The sequence below is a fragment of the Temnothorax longispinosus genome, chromosome 5 (assembly GCF_030848805.1).
Source record: "Temnothorax longispinosus isolate EJ_2023e chromosome 5, Tlon_JGU_v1, whole genome shotgun sequence".
NCBI lineage: Eukaryota > Metazoa > Arthropoda > Insecta > Hymenoptera > Formicidae > Temnothorax > Temnothorax longispinosus.
The window spans coordinates 15,682,342-15,708,474 of NC_092362.1; the positions used below are offsets into that span (position 1 = coordinate 15,682,342).

Genomic DNA, 26,133 nt, shown 5'->3' on the forward strand with positions numbered 1-26,133 from the left:
AAAAGAAAACGCGATGAGTTCGATTTTAGTTAATTTAGTTAATTTTTTTTTTTTTCAAGTCACATTTACTTCGCGCTTTTATTTCGCGGAAGAAATAGCTTTCGTTTCCGTCCCCCTCGCCCTCCGCCGCTTAGAACACTCTTTCTATCCATACCGTCTGTTATTGCGTAAAACACGTGATTGAAGAATTCGGGCTCCGTATGGGAGAACTTCTGTTTCGACTCGGCTTTCACGGAATGCCGAACGGCCACTCTTCTGCGCAGCGCAAATATCGAATTTACTATACGGCATGGCAGCGTAGTAAAGGTACGGAGGCGAGCGGAGTATCTCTCCGTCTAACTCTTCGGCGTAATTCATCCCGGAGTTTTTCAAGTCTCGAGCTGGCGCTCGCGCTCGCTCGCGAGGAAGGCAGGTATTCGGGCTGAGCGAGCTGAGCTCCAGCAGGCGCAGCAGGGGGGGGACAGAGGGGCCAGGAGGTGAGGCAGTCAGGTAAGAAAGCGGGCGAGCGAGTCCTCGGCATCATAGAGGTGGGAGGCAAAAGTGGTAGTAGTGGAGGAGAGCGTAAAGTGAGTTTTCGCTCGCGGCGTTCGCTCGCCCGCTCGCTCGCTCGCGTAGCAGAAGCGAAGTCGCCCGTCAGTCGTCTACGCGGTTCCGCGGTGTCGCGGTGTCGCCGATGGTATCATCCCGCGAGTATAAGTGGTGCCTATCTGTCTCGATCTCGTGATTTCTCGCCTCCCGCGGACGTGCGACGCGAACATCCGCTCGGTCGCTATCAAAATGGCCGCGCGCTGAAGAAAACTCGCCGGGTTTCCTGGTGCCGCGCGGCTCTCCCGGTCGATCCGGACCCCGATTCTCGGGTGGTCTTCGCTCTTGCAAGGGGGGCTCGTTCTTTCCTGACGATGACGCCGGCGCGGAAACGCCTCGGATAGAATCCTCCGCGCGCGAAGGAAGGAAGAAGTGGAGAACGAAGAGAGGAAGTCGAAGCCATCAGGTAACTTGAATTCAAGCTCATCTAAATTAACTCGACGATTTGCACGTCGCCGAAGTCATGTAACAGTCGATGAATAAACCGAGTCGAGATCCTTACTGAATGAAAATACGTATACGCCGCGTGATAATATCGGCCCGACGAGGTCGACGGCATCCACCTGATGGTGGCTGGTTACGTTCTCCATGAGAAGTAAGCTGACGTTAGCTATATACCCGTCGAACGTGACGCAACCGCAGGAGCCGAGTATCGCTCCCGTGATTTCTTTAGCAAGAAACATTCGCAAATGCCTCGCCTCTTTCGATGTTAAAAGTTGGAGGGTAGAAACCGCTTCGCGTATCTTAATATTACACAGTTAGATATTAAAAGGTGAAATTTAAATCGGTACCTTGAGTTAAGTAACATTTTACTTTTAACTACCACGTGTGTCGAAATTTATTACTTTAACTTCGTTGATTTAGTTAAGTTAACGACATATTTAGTAGAAGCAGTAGCGATCTATATATTATAGGAATGGTTAAAAACTTAAATTAAGTATAATTTAGCAGTGTGTTATGTCGAGAGAGAACTATATCGAGAGGATTTAATTTGATGATCAATATTAATTTTTATAACTAAAATTTATATATTTATTTGTTAACAAGACACTTATGAAAGAGGTGTATTTAAAATTCAATAGATGCGCTGATCCTTGCATGGTTTATACCATTAATAAACATGAAAACATTACGTCTATTGTTCATAAATAATTGCATGCTAAGTCAGAGGAGAAAACGCGCTGTTAAGCTAAAGAGAAAATTGGCCGTCCGCCTCGTAGGACCTCGTAATATTTATTAACCTCTAACTTATGTTAAAAAAGGAAAACAATGGTGATTTGCGGGTTAAAATTTATTAAATACACCGTGGATGAATCACAATGAAATACCGTGTGGGACCGATCGGATCGGTCGCACTTCAATTCCGGTGTCTTATTCTCGCCCAGGAACACCACGCCGGACGTCACGTACGAGCGTTATCGTTTCTATTCAGCTAAGTACGGTGTCGTAACGCCCGACGGGTTTGTTTATTTCGAGGGAAAACGGGACGCCGCGCCGTGCCGTGCCTCGCCGCCAACGAGCACGGGATGTTAATGAGTTCGACGACGCGCTCGCTGGAATGCCAGCTCGCTTTCCATAATACATACATCGCCGCGCGCCTCGCCGCCGCGATATAGCGTTCACCATAAACGTCTCGCGGCCCCCGCCCGGCCCCGTCGGCCGCCCCGAGCTCCGCGCGTACCTCCTCCTCTCTCGCGTTCGCGAGATAATATCTCGACCGTCGGCCGGTCCAGGTATGTAAGTAAGAGAGCCGCGGAGTGCAAACGAGCGCGATCGGCAGGAACGCCCGATCGGCCAAGGCCGTTTGGATAACGTCCTCGTATGATTCGATATCGAGTCGACACTCGGCGTCGCAGTCTGCTTGAATCTATTTTTGTTTTTTTCTTCTTTCTTCAGGACAACAATTTTTTCCGTCTTTCCGGTTTTTCCCGTCTTATTCGCACATATAAAGAGTAGATATAAAGAATATGTTGTTATATAATTGTTAGATAATCTTAAAGGTAGACCGAAGAAGTTTATAATAATATTGCTAATTTCATCCGCGCGAAAGATGATGGAATTGTCGATAAAAAGTTTACTAATTTAACGTGTAGACAATTTCGCAATTGTCACGACTATTGATCTCTATATGTCGTTGGAACTCCGGGCGAAAAAGTCTCAAGGACGAACTAAATTCGCGTCGCGTTCGACGAAGACAAAACGAACGAATCTCGACGGTCCCGGCGATGAGAACGAAGGACACACACGCGACTTCCGGCGTCGCGCCGACTTCCGCCTGCTCTTCGGCGACGCGAGTCCCCGCGAGTCCCTCCAGCGCCGGCGCTGGATGCGTCAGTTGAGAACGGGAAGTCAACGAGATCAACGGCATCGCGTTCGCCGGAATGCCAGGTAGCTTTCCAGGATGTAACGAGGGAGAACCGTTCCACACGTATATGTTGCGGTCTTAATCTCCCACCTCCTCTTCACGCTGCCGAGCCACCTCCCGGCGCCGCTCGCTCGTTTACGCCGCTCCTCGTGCACGATGTATCAATGAGAACGATCGGCTGCCTCCTTCCCGCGGTTAGAAGGCACCTTCGAGACGAGCGGCGACGGGCAAATCTTCTCTACGCCTCCAACTTCCAGTCCAGGAATTTAAATCGCGCAATTTACATAAAAAAATTATTTCGTTCGTTTTATATATATATATATATATTTTTTTATCTCTTTTGTGATTTTTCTTTTTGGTTAATCGAATTCCGGAGACGAAATCCGACGAGACGATGGAGATTGGTATGTGCAGAACGGCGAACGGTCGAATATTCAGTGACTAAGCCGAGACGCGTCAAAATGGACCGAGTCCTTGAGTCCTTGAATCTTTCCACGTCCTCCTTTTGTCATATCTATACCTACGTAGCTATCTGAATTTTTTCGTGACTAATCGAATTCGTGTGCATTAGTCACGCACGCTGCGAAAATGTTTTTGTTCGCCAGTCTCAGGTTACTCGGAATTATTTTCGACTCAGACAGGAATTATATAGAGTTCTTAATATTTTGCTATTCTTTCATATAATACAAATCGGGTGCTGAGAGAAAATTTATGTTTTATTGTCTCGATCGATTAGCCTTATCGTAACTTCGAGGTAATGGATCTCCACGTCGATACATCTGTGCATCGACATATAAATAATGACTTGCATTAATAAAAGCGCGCAGCGCGAGATATAGCCGAGCGGAAGGGACAGCTTGTACTTATATCTACGTTTATCTTCGTACCCGTTTATCCCCATCGATACTTCGTTCGTCAATTATCCATCCCGTGCGGCTACCTCCGCCGCCGCTTCGCGTTGACAGCTCCTGCCGAATGACCCGTCCATTTCCCGGCATGCGAAATCGGTAATAAGTCGAGTCGAGAGGTTCTTCTTGCGTGCGGTTCCGCTCCGGACGATTCCGTAATAGCTGTTATTTTTATGTGCCTGCTTCTCGCGAGCAAAGTCATCGGAGGGAACGAACTTCATCGGAATGCTCGGGTATATCCGTGCTCGCTTTCCGTGGCGAAGGTTGGAGAACTACCCTGCCTACGCGAAGAATTCTCAAGCTCTCCGGCCTCGAGCTTCTCTCCTGACGTATTTCAAGTTTTCGTGCTTCTCCTGATGCGATTTTAATAAGAAGCCTAGCACAGTGTTCGGTATGAAACTTGATGAGGTAGTTTTTATATCAACAATTTTCTCCCCGTTAATTTAAACATCCACGAAATAGAAATTTTAGAATGACGTTTCCGCTGTTATACATCCTTCTTGTTTTTTTTTTTTTTTTGCAAAAGTGCTTCGGATTTAACACGCACGCGCTGTGAAATTCTTAATTAACAATTACGCGAACAATCCTCTTCTTTTTCACCAATTAGTGCCTGCTTAGTGCATCCTCCCTTTCCGCCTGCAGTTCGGGACACAATGCTCCACGCTGTGCGCGTATCTATCCCCTCTCGCGTTGCTTCCCACGTGGAAATGCGACGCCTGAATGGGACCTTTCATCGCAATCGTCGCTCGATATGTCACCGCGATGGGAAAGATGCGTCCTCGATGCGCCGCATCTTCACGCTCCCATTCTGCAGTTGCGAATTATGCAACGCGCAGGTGGTTCCAATCCGCGATATTTTCACGCCGTTTGACTACACTCGCGTGACAGGCTCGACGAGAAAGAGCTCTCTCACAAAATGTGTCGCATTTGTCGTGTTTCCTTCATGCGCGAACGCGCCGTCGTGCGCTAGAGATATTCTTCAGGCGCTAGAAATGAATAAAATTTATTCTTGTTCAGTTAGGCCGTGTCGATACGCTAGATAAGTAAACATTCCCAGTCGACTGGATGTTCAAGTGTCATCGAGCAGCTTTTCGGGGGGGCTCTTCATTCCCGCGACGGTGGCCGCTTCTCACGTCCGCGACTCGTGAAGGAGTTAACGATGAGATAATTACCGGCTGGCGGCTGCGGCGCGCATTGTTCGCCACCGATCCGGACGTACGACGTACGCACGTACCTCCGACGCCGACGGCGGTATATCTCGACTTCGATGACTCATGAACGTGCCATGCGCGGCGAACAACGTATGCGGTAGAAAGTACGTTTTATACCTGTGTAAGAAATGAAGCCGGAATTCGCGTTGCGAAATTATGTCTAATCCTCGTTATCGGAAATATAAATTCCTCCGTACTTTTCTCCCGGCTCAATTTTTTAATCGATCCCGCGAAGTGACTCAGAGCGACGCGAATGAACGAAACCGAGTGTCGAAAGGAGATATCTATATTAATGATATAATAAGAACCTGAATATTTTTCCGATGGTATATCAGGCGACAGTTTTATTCCAAAAACATTTTCACACACACCAAAAGAAAGACCGTCCGCGTATAAAATCAGTATAAAATCGTATGTTAATAGCACAGTTCCTAAAACTTGTCGAAGAAACTCGCGGCGGGAAGGTTCGAAAAATAAGATAATTCAACCGTTCTTCTTTAATTTGCACCGTGGAGAAGTTTCGGAGGTAGCGTAATCAGTTCCACGTCAATCATCTCGCCCGTTTAGAGACTACGCGGGCGCACCAAGTTTTTTTTACAAAGGGCGCCGCGAACCGCCGGAGAGTATACCGCGAAGTGTCGGGAGATGACTCGCGCTGTGAAATTTAATAATTTTTATTGTTCGACATCTCTCTCCGCGCGCGAGCACGAAACACGTTCAGCCTCTTTCTTTCTCTTTCCGTTTGTTCTGGGCTCTCGGAACTCCTTTTACGCGCGTCCTTCTGCCCCGCCAACGGAAGCGGAGGAGGTAGAGACGGTGGTGGTGGTGGTGGCAAGGAGGTCGCTCATGTAAGAGACGCGGGTATCCTTCGAATTATGCGATCCGCGAGATCCCGGCTCGTCGGGCACGATCGCGAGGATCGATAGCGGGTCGAGGAAAAGTACGTTTGCTGCCACTCCTCCGTCTCCTCCCGTTGCATCTGCCTCCTCCACGCCGCGCCGCGTCGAGTACGTCAGGCTCTTCTTCTGATCCACTCGTTACGTGTTTATTTTGCAATTATTACGTTCTCGCGTCTGGCATGCCGACGTACATCATCGCCGATTAACGGACACCGCGGAGTTGTGCAAAGAAACCAGCGTCTGACACGGCGAAAGCTACCGAAGAACTGGCGGGCGTGTTTGCGAATGTATTTGTGTGGGTGTGCTTCTTGTTCTAGTGGCATGCTTCCGGCGAAATGTCGGAAGCTTCGCTATTACCAGAAATCCGTTCTTTTTATGAAAGCAATATTTTCAAATCGGTTTACTCCGATTATTTTTATTCGATTCTATCTTAGATCTCGATAATTTACGAAATTAACATTTTTCAATAACTGCGAGAATGTAATTTATTTTTTATTTATATCAAGCAAAAATGCTAAGAAATATTTTTCTTGCCTTTTTGAAAGTAAAGTCACGCGTTGGATTTTAATTTATTGTTACAAAAATTCAAGTTACAAGTCGTTGCGCAATCGCGAATAAAACACGCAGTGAAGGTTACGGCACTCGTCTTCTTCCTGCGAGCCGATTCTTCGCATCATAAGCGAAGAATCTATCTTCACATGAGCCATTTCCCACGCGTCTTCGCGAACGGCTGAATTAACATGCGACCGAGCAGCCAGTCGATCATGCAATCCGCACGTGAACGTTTCCACTTTTCACTTTTCACCTTTTCGACTCTCACACACAAATCTCTCTCCTCCATTCAAATCTTACGTGCTCGCGTGCCGAAAAATAAAGTTACTCGAGGCACGATTTCGGCAAACTCGTGTGAAAATTCTCATTTCTTATCATTCCTTGACACGCGAAACTTTCACTGTTTACCTCCTCACTTCTGAGAGAAGATTATATGATCTAAATAGAATAGAAAAAGTCATGTTCGAGATAAACTTAAATCTTATAAAAACTATGAACTTAAATTCCTCTTTCTGCTCTTCAATCCTGATCTTTTAATTATCGCGAGTTTAGCTTGTGAGCATCGAATCTGTGTTGTACTCGCATTTAACGTCAATACAGACGAGAGTCGTACAATAAAACGTTTATTATCGCGCTGAATACGCGCCTTTCTTGCATCCGGATGCGGATCCCGGGAAAAGTACGATCGCGGCCGCCGGCCGATCGCTTCGAATGGCGATCGAGATCGAGGATCGATCGTAAATAACAAAGTTCATCGCTCGACTTTCAGATCGGCCTCGCCGGAGCGAGCAGGAGCGACTGGACTCGCCTATGCCGGGCAGGGTGGAAAGACTCCAGAAGCAGCAACAGGAGCAGCAGGTGGATCTCGTGGTAGTGTGAGAGGAAAAATCGTTGGTCAAGGACGCTGTGTGTCCTTTTTTTGCCAGAGACTATTTTCTCTCGCGAGAACACACTCCCACCAAAGGATGTCGCGGAGAACGGGACATACGACGCTTCTCGCGTCGTACTTGACGCTGCTGCTGATGACGCTAATAACGATGACGTCCTGGCGAACCGCCCACGCTCACGTGGCTCTGACGTTCCCGCGAGCCAGGCACTACGATCTGGACTTCCTGGATAATGCCAGGACGCCGGCACCGTGCGGCATGCCGCGTGGTAAGTTTGTTATGTTATTAATATTATTGCGTATTAGTCCGACAATATATCTCAGATTTCAAATGTTTATCTTCATCTTAGAATTCCTTAGTAGTTGATTTGGAGTCAGGTCTTCCCTAGCGAGGAAAAATATATATTAATTATTTTTGAATACAATAAATATTTTGAAAAAATGGACAGACTGTAATATTCTCGCGTTTAGATTTTTCAAAATACATTTAAAGTACAAAAGTCAGATATATTTACTGATAATAAAATCGAATTTGTAGTTATTTTTAGAAAAGAGAATGTAATTAAAAAAATGTTGTAAAAAAACGTTGGTAATCTCGAGCACTCTCTAAAATATACTCCAAACTTTAGCGGAATATCGGAGTCGCGCGAGAAGCGTAATAAACACGTGACAGAGATTTGAGTTTCCTGTCGGGAGCCCGTCAATGGCACCGAGAGCGCCTCGCGTTCTCCGGAAACCGGCGACGGAGAGGCACTTTTCGCGCGAGAATCGCTCGCTCGTCTCCGGACTCCGGAGGAGCGGCGCAGAGAGCGGGGGAGGGTTGAATGCATGGGGAGTGACTGCGCGCAAGGGGGCACGGGTTTCTATGGGAAAACGACATTAACGCGGACGCTCGATCTCCCTCTCCCAGTTGGAAGATATAGCCCGCCGACGTCGCTGCCAGTCGGTCCGATTCGAAGCGACTTTCACCGGCTTGCATGAAGGGAGCGCGAGCCTCTCGGTACTCGCGGGCATTACCTTTCATGTTTTATGCGTACCTAACCACCGATACTCAGGGCCGCATCTATATAGAGGGGAAGAGCGAGGCTGATCATCTGGGAGATCGCAATGCGACCTTCCTTCCCCTCGAAGAAAGACTTTCAAGATTAAACGCACATGAGATGCGAGAGATAGACACGATGTGACGTTAATAACATTGATAATTAATTAGATATTTAATATTCTGAGTTAGGAAAATACCGTGAGGTTTCATATTTCCATCGTTTCCTTTTCAAGGCATATGTGGCGAAAGAATTTAAGACGAAAAATCGATCGTTCTTTTCGAACACTGCTCTCGCGGCAAATAGTGCATCTCGAAAAATCGACGGGGTGTTATTATTTACTCTCTCCTGGACTCCTAATTCTTTTTTCTGATTTTCTTTTGGACGATCTAATGGCGAAGTCAGCGGGGTGGAAAGCTGAGAAAAAGAAGATCGTAACTGTTACGATCGGCGTTTTCACATTGTTGCGCCGCGCGGTAACGCAGTCATCACGAGGTCGTTGCAATTATCTTGCTCGGTGTCATCGATCCTCCACCCTCCCCCTCATTTTTCCTTGCGAAAGCGTAATTAAGACCACGCCGTAGATGGCACCGCACGGGTTACGTAAGCGGCAGAGAGAAAAGAGAGATATCATTATATTCTCTCCCGTGTGGGTAACGCGAATTATTCGTCAGCCCGGGGAAAGGAGGCGACGTGTCTCTTCTTCGCGGAGAGACACCTCTCTCCCGTACACCGACTCCGCCGCTCTCATTTTTATCCACCTTCTCGCTCATTATCGGGGCGGTGATTAATTTGTAACCACGCCACTTATTCTCTCACGCGTCACGCGAAATTGCGAAAAAGTCGCGTAACCGGTCGTGGAAAATTGCAGCTCGAGCCTGTGCGCGTCACGCTACATATAAGTGCGTGCGGTTGCGTAGCGACATTTACGCCGACCATAATTGACGAATTAAAAGACTGCGATTGTATCTCCCTCGTTTGCCGACACTACTCGATTACGCGCTCCAATTACGTATTATTATATTACTTCTCGATGTTTACTTTTTCTTATTCGATAATTAAGGATTATGCTGCTGCGAAATGGAAGAAGAAAGTATACATTTTTCCGTCTGATAAAAAGTGTTGTTTGTCCAATTTTTATTTCTATAATAATTGTAATTTCTACGTTGAATAACGAATAATATTGTTCGTGATGACAAATTTTCCAGTCTCGTTCGAGACTGTAAATCTACGCGAACTTTATTTCATTTCCTCCGCGATTTTTATTGACGATGCCTTTTGCTTCACATTCAATTCTGGATTGTAATGACTAAAACTAGCCGCGGTTTGACTTGACTGCCTCTACGATTGCGCTAACGCATACCAGCTGCGCGAGCGCGGCAATAAATTTTTCTTTCCGCGGTTGTAATTTAATCGAGCCGCTCCGACGGCTCCGCTCGATCAGTGGAAGAGAAGAACCGCTTTCCTTCCGGAGACGCTTGGGGAAGCGGAAGGGGGCCGGGTATTACGGTAATACCGGAAAAGTTGATTAAGAGTACCGGAGGGTAATCAGTTATTTGCATTTATATTAAATTAATGCATAAACTTTGCGGATTTGGCGCGTCCGATGGCACGAGACCGCTTCCTTTTTTTCCTGAAGTAATTATCGTAATAAAAGAAAGTCGAAAAATAATTACGTGAAATATCGCGATTGTGTGTATTGCACGGGAAGATATACTTGTCCCATTGCTGATTTCTAATTTCGTTTCTTGAAATCTTAATAAGGATCAAATTAGCAAAATACCCGCGCGACAAACTTTCGAGAAACGTGTAAATGTGCGATGAAATTCGTTTACGCACGTGGTTCGTGTTACGTGATTTTTTTTCTTAAAGCGAACGGTGAAATTTCGCCGTGGTTTACATTTGGTACATCTCCGTCCCGAAGTTTCGCCTCGTTCGAAAGGCTCGATGGAATGCTCGATAGAAGGCTGAATGTAAATTAATAGCGACGGGACATTCCCGGAGTGCCTCTGAATCGCGACGTATCGGCGTTAGCCGATTATAGGTGACCTCCGGAACGGGTTGCGACAGAGCCCCGAACGAGGCCAGAATCAGGGCCTCGTCGCGACTTTTAATCGCCGACGAATTTTCAGAATTAATCGCCGATGGTGCGGAACGCGCGGCGCCCATTTATCACTGCCCGATCTTACTTTACTCGCGGGATTACGGTCACAGTTTAATTTTGATACTTGTTCCAAACGTCGTTTTTTTTTCTTTTCAGGCCACGTCAAGACGTCGTTACTGGCAGGAAGCAATTTCAACGTCACGTGGCACCTCGCCTATCCCCACAGGGTAAGTTAAGCTCCCACGAGTCCTTCGACATTTTTTAAAAATCGCACTACACGCCGCCTACAAGACGTAATAATAATTCACCTAGCGAATAAAATGACTGGGTATTGGAATCACGAATATGCATACTCGATTTATTGTATAATATAATAATGTTGTGTGTGATTCTCTCTGGACAATTACTAGCAGAACTATGCAGCGGAACGAAGAAACGTCTCGCGAGTCTCCGAAAATTAATTAGCGAGAGTAACGGGAATTTCTTGGATACCGGAAACAGTCTCGAGGAATTTTACCTCCTTGAATATTTTATGATACCGACATTCTTTTCACTCATTCTGACGCAACGTACGCTATGCGCGGTGTATGCCTACTTTCCGGTATTGAAATCTGCACTTTAATTTTATGACACCAAGATGCGCATGAAGAACTTCTAATACTTTATTTCATTTCTGCGAATATCGAATTATCTCATTGCGTCTTATTCGTCACGTTGCCCGCTCGCTCGCTACGATGACATGGAAGAAACCCGTTCTTGAATGAATTATCATCGCCTTACTTACCTGTCGCGCGGTCCCGCTCGAATTTCTCGCGGATTCTCGCGCGAGGGAGAAAGGAAAACAAAGCGCAACACGCTTGGTCACCATCGTCGTCGGCGTTAAATTCGCCGCGCGCGTTACACATCCGCAACTTCGAGGCGGCTGTTTAAAAGTCGTATCAGTCGGTTACGTGAAGACAGGATAAAATCGCGCACCGTGCGTTTTATTATTTCGCATAGGGACCACTTTCTCCGTAGCGCCGACCACTTCCCGGACTCCGCGTCCCCCCGCCGCGGCCGATGCGGACGTAAAACGCGTTCGGCATAATGGAGCATTCTTCGTGCGGGTATCCGCGTAACGTGCCACTCTTCAGGTCTCGCTCTTTCTGTCTCTCTTTTTATATCTCGGTAATTAACCCTTTTACACAGCGCGCGCTTACATTGCGCATTACATAGCGGGTTATAATGACGGCCGTCTGTTTTGAGAAGGCGCAGTAGGCTTTCTAACCAGCTAAAATTAAAGTTTCTACAACTCGGGTCGATTAAAATCTGTATTTAAATCCGGATAAATTGAATTTAAATTACTCATCGATTGTGCGCACGCACAATCCTATCGAACGCACGATACCTATGATCGAAGCCGGCCGAAAGAGAAAGCTTTACGAGGCCTCGGAGAAAGCATTTAACTGATCGTGAAGCGTGAGATTAATGAAACGTCGCGTGTTATCAAAACTTTAGGGGACCGTGAACGATGGCCCTTGCTCTTATTAAAATCAATTCTTGTCCCGTCGATTGCGGGTGAGAGAGGTACTTTTACGAGCTTTCGTGGAAAGCACGGTCGGAGAATGAAGCGTTGAGAATTGCAAGGATACGTTATCAGAGCGTTATATAGGACCGTAAACGGTATAACGTTTTTCTTTATTAAAATCTAAGAGGGAAACCTTTACGAGCCTTCAGGAAGCGAAGTTGTTGCGCTGCAAAGAGTTGGATCATACATGCCGTTATCAATCATATCAGAAACTCCTCATATAGGGGATCATATAAAGATCTGTTTAGTGAACTTGATTTTTGTAAATTTATCAACTACGATAGAAGCTTCTCTACAAATCTCTTTGCTGCTTTTGCACAACTATAAATATAAATCCATCAAATCGCGGAAGGATTACAAATCATTAAAACGTCAAAGGTTAAAAGCAATAACTTATTTCGCGTTTCTGACGAGCGTCATCGTTTTCTCACAGCTCAAGATGACGAGAAACTTTTTATTTTGCCTTTCCTTTTGCCTTCCCGACGCGTTCGCCGCAGTAAAAGCGCGGCAGGCAGGTATTGTCGAATAATAATAATAACGGGCAACAGCCTCCTCATTGTTCATTAACTGCACCGTCAGGCGAACGGGGAAGCGCTCGTCGCGCTCGACGATAATCGCCGTCGGTCGTTCGTATTCAGCGTAACGAGCACTCGGACACTCGGCGCGGTTTACGCGCCGGGACATTGCGAATTTGTCCGCACGTGGTTCTGCGAAAAGGAGAGGAGCACCACGACGTTGACGACGACGACGTGCCGGCGGGTGTCGGAGCCGAAGAGGCTCTCTTCTCTCTGCCTACGCGCGCTCGTCGCTCAAGGTGACGCGCGCTGAATTATTCACGAGCGTGGCCTCCTCGTAGGCATGTAGATCTACGAGTAGGACGAATAGAGGCTGTATAGGGAGGCAGGCAGGCAGGCAGGCAAACAGGCGAGCGAGCAGCGCCCCGCACACGTAGACGCGGTGCCTGGAGCGCCTCTGAGGTAGAACAGATCGGTATGCCGGGTACCGTAACTCGAACGTCGCCGATGACGATCGCTCGAGCACGAAGGCGTCGTCCCTCGCCTTCGGCTAACGTGCAAAACCCGCGCGATTCTCCTGACCGGCGAAGCGTGCGGCGAAACGGTGCGGCGAACGTTCATATGCAACAGCTCGTTCTCGAAACGATTTTCGTCCTTGCGATTGCCGAGCGATATTTGCATGTTCTCGTTGCGGCTCTTGGACGAATGTAAAAGTAAAATCGACCTATTGTATATGCGCGGCTCGTTCTCGAAACGATTTTCGTCCTTGCGACTATCGAGCGATATTTAGTTTTCTCGTTGCGGCTCTTGGACGAATGTAAAAGTAAAATCGAGCTATTGTATTTCTTTTTAAAAAAATATTACGTTATCTAGGACGTATTAAATATCATAAGAGATATATATATATGATAATGAAACAATAGACAATATGCACGCGAACCATGGGAGAGATTTCATATTATTTTTACAGGCATTTGGTAAACGTTAAAAAAGATTCATTGATAAAAAAAGACCGTCAGTTTCAAATTAGTCAAAGAATTGTAATTTTAGAAAGACGTGGTTAGACAAAATGCGTTTTCCTCTCTTTCATGAATACGTTTATAGATCTGCGAAAATATAGACGGCTGCCGCGGTTAAAAATGCGGAGGGAGAGTCGCTTCTGATTTTGCAAGATGTTTCTCGCAGTCATCTCGCGAGAGTCTCGCGTGGCAAAGAGAGAGAAGGTACACCCGCGATGAACATCCGCGAGGATTACGTTACGACAGGGACAGGTTGAAATCTTGGCCGGCGGCGGCTCGCAGCCTCCCCCTTCCGCCGCCGCCGCGAAAATATCCGCGGCACGAGAAAAATTCGACAATAACAACCGTGCCTGCCGAGAGTGCAGGTGTGTTACCGCCGTGCGAAGCGGTACCACGCTCTTCGTCGCTTCCCTTTCTCCTTCGCGGTGGCGGCCGGGGCCTCTCGAAAGGGGGGAAAACATACCGCCGTTTCGCGACGACGCGACGGCCACCGGTTTTCGTTCACCGCGCGTCTTTTGCATCCAGCGTGAATACCTGTCGCGCCGAAGATGTCACACGATGTTAAGAAAATAGCAGCACGCAAACACTCAACTATAGATCCGTGAAATAAAGACCGTAAAATAAAAATCTAAATTCAAATATTTGAAAATGAAAATTAGTGAATTTTGCTCTAAAAAGTACAATGAATGAACGTATCGATTACATCGAGAAGACTAATTTCTTCGAACACTAAGAAACTCAAAATATGTACATAGATGTTAGGAACAATGAAAACAACGTCGAGGCTAAGAATTATCAAGTTTGTAAAGATTACCGGTGACAATCGCGATTGTCGATTCCGAAAGAGGAATTACACGTTTGCACACCTCGATTAAGTTACAATAGCATCCGCGGCTATTTAATCGCGTCGCGATAATCCTTACGTTGCCGCTTCCTACGGACAGCGGGGACGGATGCGGATGTTACTCAATAGCGTTTATGAACTTGCATCGGCCTGCAAGCGGGCCACACGCACCACGCACTTTCCTAACGGTGCTCGCGGGACGCGTTTATAAAGAGTCTCACGGTGTCGCAATCGGTGGCGCATATCAATTGGTCGACCGATCCGCTCATTAAGCGCGTCGTTATGCTGTCATTACTCCCGCGGACACCGGAGGGGGAAGGGGGTCCGCGCGCAGGGGGGGCCCGCGGTCCTCCGCGAGTCGCGTCGCGCGCTCTCAATTCGGGACACGTTTCATAAACCGCCGAGTGGGTGTCGCAAGCGCGTGATTGCGAGACGCGTTCGCGGGTAAACGTTAACAGAAATAACGTGACCGAGAAGCGTCGCTCGCGCATACAACATGCTTATAATGCGACTCCATTTATCGCGCTGATCGGTCGATAGCTCGACGTTGCCGCATGGACGCATATTTTTATCAAAATTAGTATGATAGTAATATCACGATTCTTATATTCTTCGTCGTTAGCCGAAATTAGTCGAAATACGCGTACTTGTGAAAATAAATTGGCGTCTTAAATTGCAGTTGGAATTTTTGTGAAAATATTAAATTGCTTAAATAAGACAAAACGCGACTAATCGCAAAATAATAACGTTATTAAATTCCATGTAATTGAATAAATTGATTAACATAGTTATCAATATAATATCGTGTAACACGTCAATGAAAAATTGTAAAATAATAGACATTAGTCGTGCCAGTAAAAACTCAAAGCGGAGAAATTCTGATCCGTTATTGTTGATTTATCGAGGATAGCGTGGCAAATTGACGGCGACGGAACGAATCATCCGCGATGTTTCTTGCAACTCGACAAGTTATGAGAGAAAAAAAAATCGAGAAATCAAACGACCGGAATCCGTTTGCATCGATTCCGCCTATTGGCTGGTATCGAACCCGCTTCACCGCGTTACCTCGTGCTGATGATGTGTCATTTATTGCGGAACTCTTGGAAAAAAGCCATAAATTTAACGGAATGACGTGAATGGGCAAAATAGAAATGGATGGATGGACGGACATTCAGTTCACGATTCGCGGAGCACATTTCTTCATTTCCTATATTAGATACATGTACAGAACTGTATGCTTCTCACGAAAATATAATGCGTACTTCTCGTGCCCTTAATGTTGAATAGCGACAATTACGTCGAGATTCAAAATTTTGGCGAAGATGAAATAATGCAAAGATATTAATATTATTAATAAACAGTAAACTACATTAAATAATGTTTAATATTTAAGATTAAATAGGAGATTTAAATAAATATTTTCGTAAATAAAAAGTGTCCTTCTCTACTTCTTATGTGCGCTCACTCTTTTAGGGAGGATTCCGTCTTCAGATTTTAGACTTTTACGACAGACCTCTGATCGACCTGACGCCCATCACGCGAAACAGCGAGTTTGTCGAGGACGATGCTACGTAAGTGCGCGACGACGCGTTCTTCTCCCGGATCTTGATTACCCGATTAAGCCTGACGTTTCCGATTTTCCAGGGCGCAGAGCTACGCCGTGCAGCTGCCGCAAGATTTCACCTGCACGGACTGCACTATCAGGCTGCTGCGGGAGGCCGAGGAATGGGGCTCCAGCTACAGATTTTGGTCGTGCGCCGACATCGATGTGAGTTTCTCGTGATTTCTCTTGGAAAATGTAGCTTGTAACCCGATTAAACAGCAGAGTAATTTAATTGACGAGTGAAACGACGAAAAATATGCGATTAGATTGAATAGCATGTTACATCGCGACGTTAACAGATACCTCGCTCGGTATTATAGAAAAACGACAGAAGAAGATTGCACTTTATAAAAAAAAAGTTGCGTAAAGAGACTGGATGAAAATATAAAATCGCCAAAAAATTATTAACGTATTTACGTATTGATAATTTTTCTCGGATTAACAATGTGTCATAATTATCGCTGTACTAAATCTTTTTAAGCTTTCTTTTAATGCCTCCCCCTTCAAGTTTCCTCCCGAGTGATCTACGATCTTTCTACGACAGATTCGTGATAGGAAGGACTACCGGGAGGACTGTAGCGGTCACGGACGTTACCTGCTCGGCAGGTGCAGGTGCGATCGCCTCTACCACGGCACGAGGTGCGAATTTAAGGAGGAGTGCCTGGACGACTCGGACTGCGGTATTCAGGGCACGTGCATCGACAATGGTGGCACGACCGCGCCTACCAAGCACTGCTATTGCAACGCCGGCTGGTTCGGTCCGGGTTGCGCGAAGAGTAAGTTTTCCCCTCGAGAATTTCTCGCGTGCCGCGACGAACCGCTTCTCGGACACTTGTGCCGAACCGGAGTTCCGTTGACCTCGCGGTACCGACTATCGTGATTGGAAAAAGAAACCAGAAGTTGCGGGCCCCTAATGCCAGAGCATAAAAAAATAAAATATTACAATTAGCGCTTTTTATCATATTTTTTACTTCTTATCTTATGTTAAATCGAATTTTTTTAGACGATTTTTAAAAATACGTTGAATATATTATACTGATATTCTCGTTATGTTTATTAGTAATCCACAATATAAAACACATTTCAGTAATAATACTTTTTAATATTTCTTGGATTATACGTGTATCAATCACGTTGAACGAATTAATTTTTCCAGTCTAATATTATTACTTTTCTTCTTTATTTTTTCTGCATAAAATGTAATTTTTCATTTACTTGCACTTCAGATGTTAATAACAGATCAAAAATTAGCAAATTTATATTGCTATATTATTATCATATTCTGTAATATGCATGAAAAATTTATTCAACGCATTTACATTACTGAGATTTAATAACCACCGATTTTACCCGCAGCTATAAATTCCCGATAACGCTACATCAGTTAAAAACTGACGATCCATTAACTTCTTTAATGGATCCTTAAAAACAAAAGCGATTTAACAGCTGCCAATGCGAACGGACATCCATTAAACGAAAAAAAGGATTGAGAAAACATCAGGCCATAGCGAGCATTGTTGTTTCGACGGGTTTGCGGTGAAACCTTCCGTGACAATCGCTCTTGCTTCATCGACGATTCTACTTTCAGGATCACCGGTGAAGAGCATCGACATTAATTTGGACGGATATACGATGAAGCGCTTCTCCGACGATGTCATATTCTATTGGCGGATCCTGAAGGAGAGCAAGGAGCTGGAGGGCATTCTCGTGGCGAACTCCACAACATGGATCGGTATCGGATGGAGGCCCAGCGATCTCGGCCCGACCTGCCGATCCTTCCCCATGATCAAGGATATCCCCGAACCACTTCCACAGCCGGAGCCGAAATCGGAACCAATCGACAAATCGACGCCCAAATCTAAAGTGGAACCGAAGTCAGAACCGGAGCCGAAATCAGAACCGGAGCCAAAATCAGAACCGGAGCCGAAGTCAGAACCGGAGCCGGAGCCGGAAGCCGGCGTGGAGGGCGAGAAATCGATAGCGAAGAGACGATCGGCGAAGGCGGACGCGGCGACTTTCGGCGTAACGTCGCGACCGGATGTAGATGTTACCGTGCAGACTAGCGTGACCTATCAAGTCAGCACGAAGCAAGGTAGGATCTATTTATCGTCTTATATCACGCCGTTATTTCCCGGAAAGAAAATACAGTTGTCGATATTGCAAAATGTCTATGTCGCGGAGTACCTCAGGAAGTTACAATAGATCCGTTACAACTGTCTTCACGTGTTTCTTTGAACTTTACTTCGCTTTCTGCGATATATAATCTTGTTTACGAAGTTAACGTCTACGTGTTCCTGCATGAGAAAGAAAGAACACGTTTGGCGACATATGCGTGATATGCATTCGGAAGAGTTTTCTTACTCGTTTTTTTTTCTTCCACTACGTCGCGCGCAAGGTAAACAGTCATTAATACTCTATCACTGCTAGTTAATCTATTCCGACGTGTTATACGTGATTCGTACAGAGTTCAAGGAGTTAGTAATTATACAGAGCAGCCGTAAAAAATGACAATGCAAACAGAAGTAATCCGCGTTTGAATAATGATACGTTACAACAAGCGTCGGAGAACACGCACAATTGTACGTTAAAAATACACACGTAATTTTTATTTTCAAACTGCGAATTCTATAAATGATATTTAAGGACAGACTTTTTTATTCTTTTTATTTATTACAATAAGACGTTAACCGCAATAAAAAACTTTATATTATTTTCCAAATCTGAAGAGAAAGAAACGATAATTATTTGTAATGTAACGTTCGTAATATAATGTTTTTGGCGGGAGGTTCTTTGGTTGATAATTAATTTTTTTTGCATAGGCCGCAAGAGGAGATCCCCAAAATCAGCCGCGGTCTCTGGTATGTATTATATACTTATGTTCAGAACAGCAACGGATGAGTCGCTCGCTTGCTCAGGAATTTAATAGCAATACGTAGATTTACCCGAGAAATCCCAGTAGTCTATAACAATAGCCTCCTTTCGAGACACGACGCACGAGGTGATGGCCCCAATAAGTAGATAGCTCGCACGACGTACGATGCTTTGTTGCACAGGGAAACAGGTCGAAGTGTCCAGCCCTGTCGCCGAGCCAGAAAGCATCTCTGAGCCTGAACCTACCTCTGAGCCAGAACCAATCGGCGTGTCCAGCGCTGTCGCCGAGCCAGAAACCATCTCTGAGCCTGAACCTAGCTCTGAACCAAAATCCGAGCCTGAACCTAGCACCGAACCGGAGCCAAAATCCGAGCCTGAACCTAGCTCTGAACCGGAACCAAAATCCGAGCCTGAACCTAGCTCTGAACCGGAACCAAAATCCGAGCCTGAACCTAGCACCGAACCGGAACCAAAATCCGAGCCCGAACCTAGCTCTAAGCCTGAACCTAGCACCGAACCGGAACCAAAATCCGAGCCTGAACCTAGCTCTGAGCCTGAACCTAGCACTGAACCGGAGCCAAAATCCGAGCCTGAACCTAGCTCCGAGCCTGAACCTAGCACTGAACCGGAACCAAAACCCGAGCCTGAATCCAGCTCTGAACCGGAGCCAAGTGTGGGTCCGAAGTCGGGAGCGACGAAAGGTAACGAGGACCGATTTAACGCTTATTTTCGCACATCTCGCCACGCTATTATCATATCATTAACTCCTAAGCTACCAGAGATTTTTCGCTTTCTAACTGTTAGTTATTTAACTTTAGTTTTTTTTGACGTCGCAACGAGAAGGATTACAAATTTGCGATAATTCCGACATGCATTATACAAGTGTATTACGTCAATGAGAACAAATTCAATGATAAAATATGTATAAAATCTCTCGTAGTTGTAGAACATCTCAACGACAATCAGTACATCGCTCATTACTTCGATATTCGCGACTTTCACGATAACCATATGGCCGGTAAAAGTTTGCACTACTGGAACGCGAGGACCGCAACGGCAAATATTTGCCGTGAAAGCGTATTCAGCGTGCTGATAAGACTCGAGAGTAATCTATTCTGTCCGCCGCTTCCACCGGATGCCGGCGCCGAATGTAAATTGTTAAATGCAACTGTCCTGATTCCGCATAAATTCCCGTTGGTTTAATTTCGCCAATTGCGTCTTCGCACGCAGCAGCGAGGAGTAAACAACTGTACGCCAGAGATAACGTCGATAACGCTTACGCTTCACATCCTCGTCGCTATATATATATATACATCATGCTCACCACGAGAATTTTATATATTTTTCCTCTGTAAATACCGATAACTTCCGGGTTGCAGCATGCATTACTTCGACACGAAATTTGCACGTGTCTCGTTCTCTACCCGTCACGACTTCTCTCACGACACACCGTAGGATACCATTTAACCCTCGCATTATCATAACATCGACTCATCTCATTCAGACGAATAATTGATCCTATGGAGCTGAAATGCACTTAAAGGGAGAGTAGAAGGTTTTTAAAAATTTAAAGCGTACGCAAAAAATATTAACAGGAAGGCTATGTAAAAAAAAAAATGCAACTTTAAAATTTCAAAGAATATACCTAAAGATGTACGTAGAAAATCTGAATTTCTCCTTGCACATAAATGAATTATGAAATTACAAAAAATTCGGGTGACAAAGGATTAAACGCATTTCAGTTAACCGTTCAGTTTCATCATATAGGCATCCTCTACTACAAAACTCTTCGTTCTTTCGTACTTTTTATCCATTCTTTCTGGATCATTATCGATAATTATATACGGCGAATTTTCACAATGCTCGGCTGTCTTGTGTTAACTAAATTTATTCGCGAAGCATCGTTGCCGGCGCCGGGGCACAAGTACACGCCCAAGCACGACTTCAACCCCATGGACTGCACGGACATTATAATCGGCACGGCGCGAGGGACGAGTTACAGGATCGGCGATTATTACACGAGGGACAGGTCGACGCCGCGCAAGGACGCGTACTGGGACGGCAGGGACAGCCTGACGGCCGCGTTCGGCTACGAACGCGACGGCGTCACGACGATGCTCTTCCGCAGGAAATTGGCCGCGAGCGAGCCGACCGATCACGAGATTCGCGACGGCAATATGCAGGTGATTTGGGCGAAAGGTCAAGAGCCGGGCAGGTACGTACACCAGCCGGCTAGCGGGATCGAAAAGGCCAAGGTCAGCGTCAAAGATTTCTACAAGGTCGACGAGCTCAAATATCACGGCCACGGAATGCAGAGAGGCGCGGTCACCATGAATTTCTTCGGTGAGGTCATCCATTCAGCATCCGCCGCGTTTATCCGAAGATTATATTATTGAAGACCGCGTGCTGTGTCTGCGGCGCTTAAAATCGTAGATCGCATTGCAAATGCCGACTCAGCATTTTTGAACAAAACTCTTCGTCCTTTAGTATTTTTTAATTCATTCTTTCTGGATCATTATCGATAATTATTATTATTATTGCTATAAATAATTTTTATTGCGCAAAAAAAATATTCCATTAATTCTTAAAATGTTTTTTATTTTTATTTTATTTACGTACTCATTAAATATTTTGTGCAATATCTAATAATATCTTGGACGTTTTAGATGAGGCTAAAAAGCCGGAATTCACCGGCGGGGTGGCGTCGCAAGATGGTACCTGTGGTGGTCAGTGGCGTTATCCGAGAAATTGCTCGCCGGAAAATGGCACTTGCGAATACGCCATACAATGGACGTATAAGGGTAAAAAGGTAATTTATTCTCATATTATCTTATATTATCTCATATTATCTCATATTATCTTGGTGTTCGATTTCGTACGGGCGCAAACAAAGCCACTCTGACGAAGCCGATATCATGGAAACTTTTCTCCGTAGGATCTGATAATGTTCGTAATCTCCACGACGAATACCAATACGTGGACCGGAGTTGGATTTTCCGACGACAACAACATGGTAAGAACTTGTCAAATAAGGAGACAGTCCTTTCTCTTGATAAGCCGCTTCGCGATATCCGATGTCCTTTTAACTGAATCACAAATTAAATCTCAAATTTGATAGCTAAAGAAAAGAGCCACCATTTAAATGGATCGTCTCTCCGAACTTCCGAAGGACTGTTTGTCCTTAAAAGAGGAAGATTGGAGCTTAGAAATGTTCAGATAATACTGTGTTCTTTTCGTTTTTAGTCGCAGACCGATGCCGTGCTCGGCTGGGTCGATAAGACAAACGGTCGGGCTTTCGTGATGGACACCTGGATTAGTGGTTACAACGCGCCGTTGCTGGACCCGTCGCAGGACGTCTACAACATCAGCGGTCGCATCGAGAATGGCGTAACCACCCTCCGGTTCTCGAGGAAACGCGTAACGAAGGACAGCAAGGATCTCTCGTTTACGGACGATCGTTGCCTGTATATGATGTTCCCGGTGAAGGGAGGCGTATTTAATCCGATCAATAAGAAGATCCGAAAGCACGACGCGAAACCGGTCGTTTCGTCAGACAGGATATGCATCAAGTCCTGCGGCCTGGAAGGTAAATACCGGCTACCACATTTTTGTTGCTCGCTAAAGTTGCTTGACAACTATTAATGTAATTCTTAGAAAGATATTATTAATTTGTGTCATTTATATATATCATTGTTTAATTATATTTCTTCATTTTTCGCATCTAATTATTATAATAATTGCTACTGTCACTGAATAATCTTTTTCGTTAGAAAATTATGTCTTGTAGTTATTGTATTCCAAAGTATATTTCTGATTGTTAAAAATAATATTTTTAATTTGTTGGAAATAATACTTTTAATTTTTAATTAAATAATCAATTGCCCACATAGAAATTGAAGACCAAACCACGCCCGCGCCACCGAGATTGCATTACGATATCGAAGTCAAGCTTGTTAACTTGGGTGACGGATTTATGGCCCCCACACCCGACAGTCCCGACTTCGAAGTGATCTCGAATAGGATATCGGAAAGCTTCGGACCGGTCTTCGAGAAACTCCCGGGCTACTATCAAGTCCGACTCGACGAGTTACGAAAGTAAGATAGCAAAAAGGGAGAAATAACAGCAGCAAGAAGATACGATGTTTGATATTATAAGGTACCACTTATTCTCGTTCGTTCCCGTTGCAGAGACAACGAACAGGGAGTGATCGCGCGCATGAATCTGATCGTTGACAAGAACGAGGTCAAGGGTAGATCTTTGAAAGCCGCGGACACGGGTTTAGAAGCGGAAAAAGCGTTACGCGAAGCACTCGTGACCGGCAAGGTCGGAGCACTCAGCGTCGATCCGCAATACTTGATAGTGAGAGCACCCCGAGGTAAGCGCTGAGTTTCCAAACATATATTAATGTAACACAAAACTCTCCTTGTCCTCGATAAATTTTCTATCCTAATTGAGATCCGAAATTAGATGATTTCTCATTTTTTCTTAATACTGCATATAACGGTAATTATCTTAAAATTTGAAGAGTCATGCAGTTTAATTATGTAGCTTCAAGTAGCGCCGTTTTTACGGCATGAAGAAATGTAAATTCGTTCAGATTATTCCGGATATTTATCTTCGTCAATCTCGTTACGAGTTTCACAAGATGAAAATATTATACTTGTTTTCAGTGAACGATATAGAAACGGAGGACGAATACGATCGGCCACCTTCCGCGACAGACCTGTTTTTGGGCGCGACGAAGCTTTATATCGTCGTCGGTTGTGTAGCAGCGTTGCTGGCCCTCGCTCTGCTCCAGGCCAGTTGTACTCTTTACAGGAGCTCGAAGAGACGAGCGACCAAGGTATGTTCTGTGTGCGTTAGAAACTTCTTGTTCTTCTTCGTGTATTTTTTTCTCTCCACTTTTTCTCGCATTCCCAGGTCTTCCTCCTGAGTGTTGTGTTCTGTTCTTTCTCTAACGAACTTGTGGTGATCCCTAACGTGTTCCAAGAAAGATGTATAACGCAAATTGGAGTTTTATCTCTGAGGAAAATAATCTTTAAACATCATTCCGCACTTATTGTAGCAACTATTAACTAAATAACTGTAATATCGTAACAAATCTAATGAATAATTAAAATAATTTAATGCTGGAAAACATGTCAATTGAATTATAATAAAAGAAAAGCCGTAATTTAATGATATTGTGAAGACGCCGGATTTCTCTTTTCTTTTTTTACTTCGCGGAAACGAAAGATCAGACTGCCGTTCGCATACGTCTTCTTGGGACACTCCGTAGCGTAAAAACTACGCTTCCATCCCCTAATGAACCCGACATCTTTTGCTTCGCTTGTGTTGCATGACTCGCGCTTCCCGCGACCAAAAAAGAGGGTGTACTCGCTGCCTCTGGCTTCCTCCGACGCGCCCAACCCGATTCATCGCACGAACGCGACGCGGTACCATCGACAGCAAAACGGCGACCATCATCATCACCATCACAACAACAACACCAACCATCACCATCATCATCATCATCACCACCAGCTTCGGCATCACTACGTCCCGTCCGAAATGTCTATGCATCGGACTAATCCCAGCTGGTAGAGCTTCTCGTCGAGTATAATCGGTGCGCAATGTTCCACTCGCCTCTATGTTGTTTCGCTCTAATCCAGTTATCTTACTAACTCGCTCTTTTATCTGGCTCTTCCTCGCTCTCTCTGTAATTGCACGTTTCTTGCGCCTCGCTACCAAACTTTTCTCGTTTATTTTTTTTCCACTAATATGGGTTGATTAAATTAAATTAATTAACTTGTGTGTTTCTATCTACTCTATGCATCGACAGATTATCACAAATAAATTTTTTTTCTTACGTTATCAATTGATAAATAAACATGTGTGAAATATATAAAAGACAATAATTTCTGATTAAGAAATGACGAAAAAATTTGTAAAATTATTTGCATTCTTCGTGTTCTAAACGCGTTATTTTTTTACGTAGGAACGTTTGATCGCCAGTAATGCCTGGAAAGACTACGCTTCCGGCGCGAACACGAACTTCGCGTTCGAGGCGTTCGAGACGGAGGAGAAGGCGCCGCCGCCACCGATTTCCAGCCTGCCGAGAGCCAGAGAGATGACTGGCAACGGTATGACCGGCACTGGTATGAATGGTACCGACGTGGTCGAGGGGCCCAACAGGATGGTCGGACCCAGGGCGACCTACAGTCTTCCACGCGCGCCCGGTGCCAGACACTCGGCGCCTGTTCAGCACGGTTACTACACGCAAGATCGCAGGGACCACTACGGCCGCCCAAAGAGCATGCACAATCCGGCGGGCGCGGTAGCCCAGGCGAATCAGCCAGACTTCTATTTCATGCCCAGCCAGCGAAAGTACAGCGGCGAGGTCGTGCGCGTTTACGTGGATTACGGCAACCAGATGCCGAAATAAGCGAAGGGGAAGTTCAGGTCGAATCGCGAGAACGATTTTACCCGCTTCACCGAAGCGATCTGTACATATCCGAGTTGTAGTGACAGAGGACGCGGAGAAAGGACTACGCAGCCCCTGTGCGGTGCTATTTTATCTCTGTTTCTTCTTCCTCTTTCCCCGTGACCTCCCTTCGCCGAGGACAACCTCGAATCAAATCGCTGGGTTTGAGATACGGATAGGGAAGTCACCCCGTACGGAAGCATAGAAGTGGCGCTTACGACCAAAGAAGATATCCATGGGGCGCGCGCCCTATAATTTGTATAGAGCGTATGAACTCTCGTCAAACTTTTGTGCTTTTGCGGTGGAGAAACTGTATAATTATATAAATAAGTCTCATGTAGTAGCCGAGAATCTGACAGTCCGAGGATCCCTGAGTCCAAAATATGAATCTTATGATCTAGCAGTATATATTCGAAGATTCAAGAAAGATCCAGGGGCCATATAGCTTAATGTCAAGAAAATAAGACTCGAAGGATCCACGGATCCACGAATAACAGGATTCAACGATCCTGAAATTCGAGAATTCGAAGATCCATGAAAAAACATGTACCTAAGTTTATCTCGCTCTAATACGCGTCTGTTTATATCGCGCAACAGAATCCCGACACGTGTAATGGATGTATCTACATCATCTACTCTAAAAAGCAAGCGTGGACACGCGTTTGAGCAATAAAACGTTTGTACATTTTTTAAACGAAGT

General features: G+C 45.4%; 1 protein-coding gene across 2 annotated transcripts; it reads left to right on the top strand.

Annotated features, from left to right (window-relative positions):
* Positions 1 to 640: 640 nt before the first annotated feature.
* Nahoda (DOMON-like domain-containing protein nahoda) lies at positions 641 to 26,131 on the top strand. Of its 2 annotated transcripts, XM_071779173.1 has the most exons (18): positions 641 to 991; positions 7,290 to 7,675; positions 10,707 to 10,777; positions 15,969 to 16,066; positions 16,140 to 16,263; positions 16,643 to 16,874; positions 17,687 to 18,190; positions 18,918 to 18,956; positions 19,152 to 19,670; positions 20,869 to 21,312; positions 21,636 to 21,778; positions 21,905 to 21,982; positions 22,213 to 22,555; positions 22,860 to 23,064; positions 23,158 to 23,345; positions 23,641 to 23,813; positions 24,338 to 24,575; positions 24,948 to 25,085. In XM_071779173.1, exons 2-17 carry the CDS (start codon positions 7,486 to 7,488, stop codon positions 24,551 to 24,553), a joined length of 3,567 nt encoding a protein of 1,188 aa, XP_071635274.1. In that variant the 5' UTR covers positions 641 to 991; positions 7,290 to 7,485; the 3' UTR covers positions 24,554 to 24,575; positions 24,948 to 25,085. The 2 variants fall into 2 exon arrangements, with proteins under 2 accessions (XP_071635274.1, XP_071635273.1); XM_071779172.1 differs by lacking the exon at positions 24,338 to 24,575 and having other exon boundaries at positions 646 to 991; positions 24,948 to 26,131.
* The last annotated feature ends 2 nt before the right edge of the window (positions 26,132 to 26,133 follow it).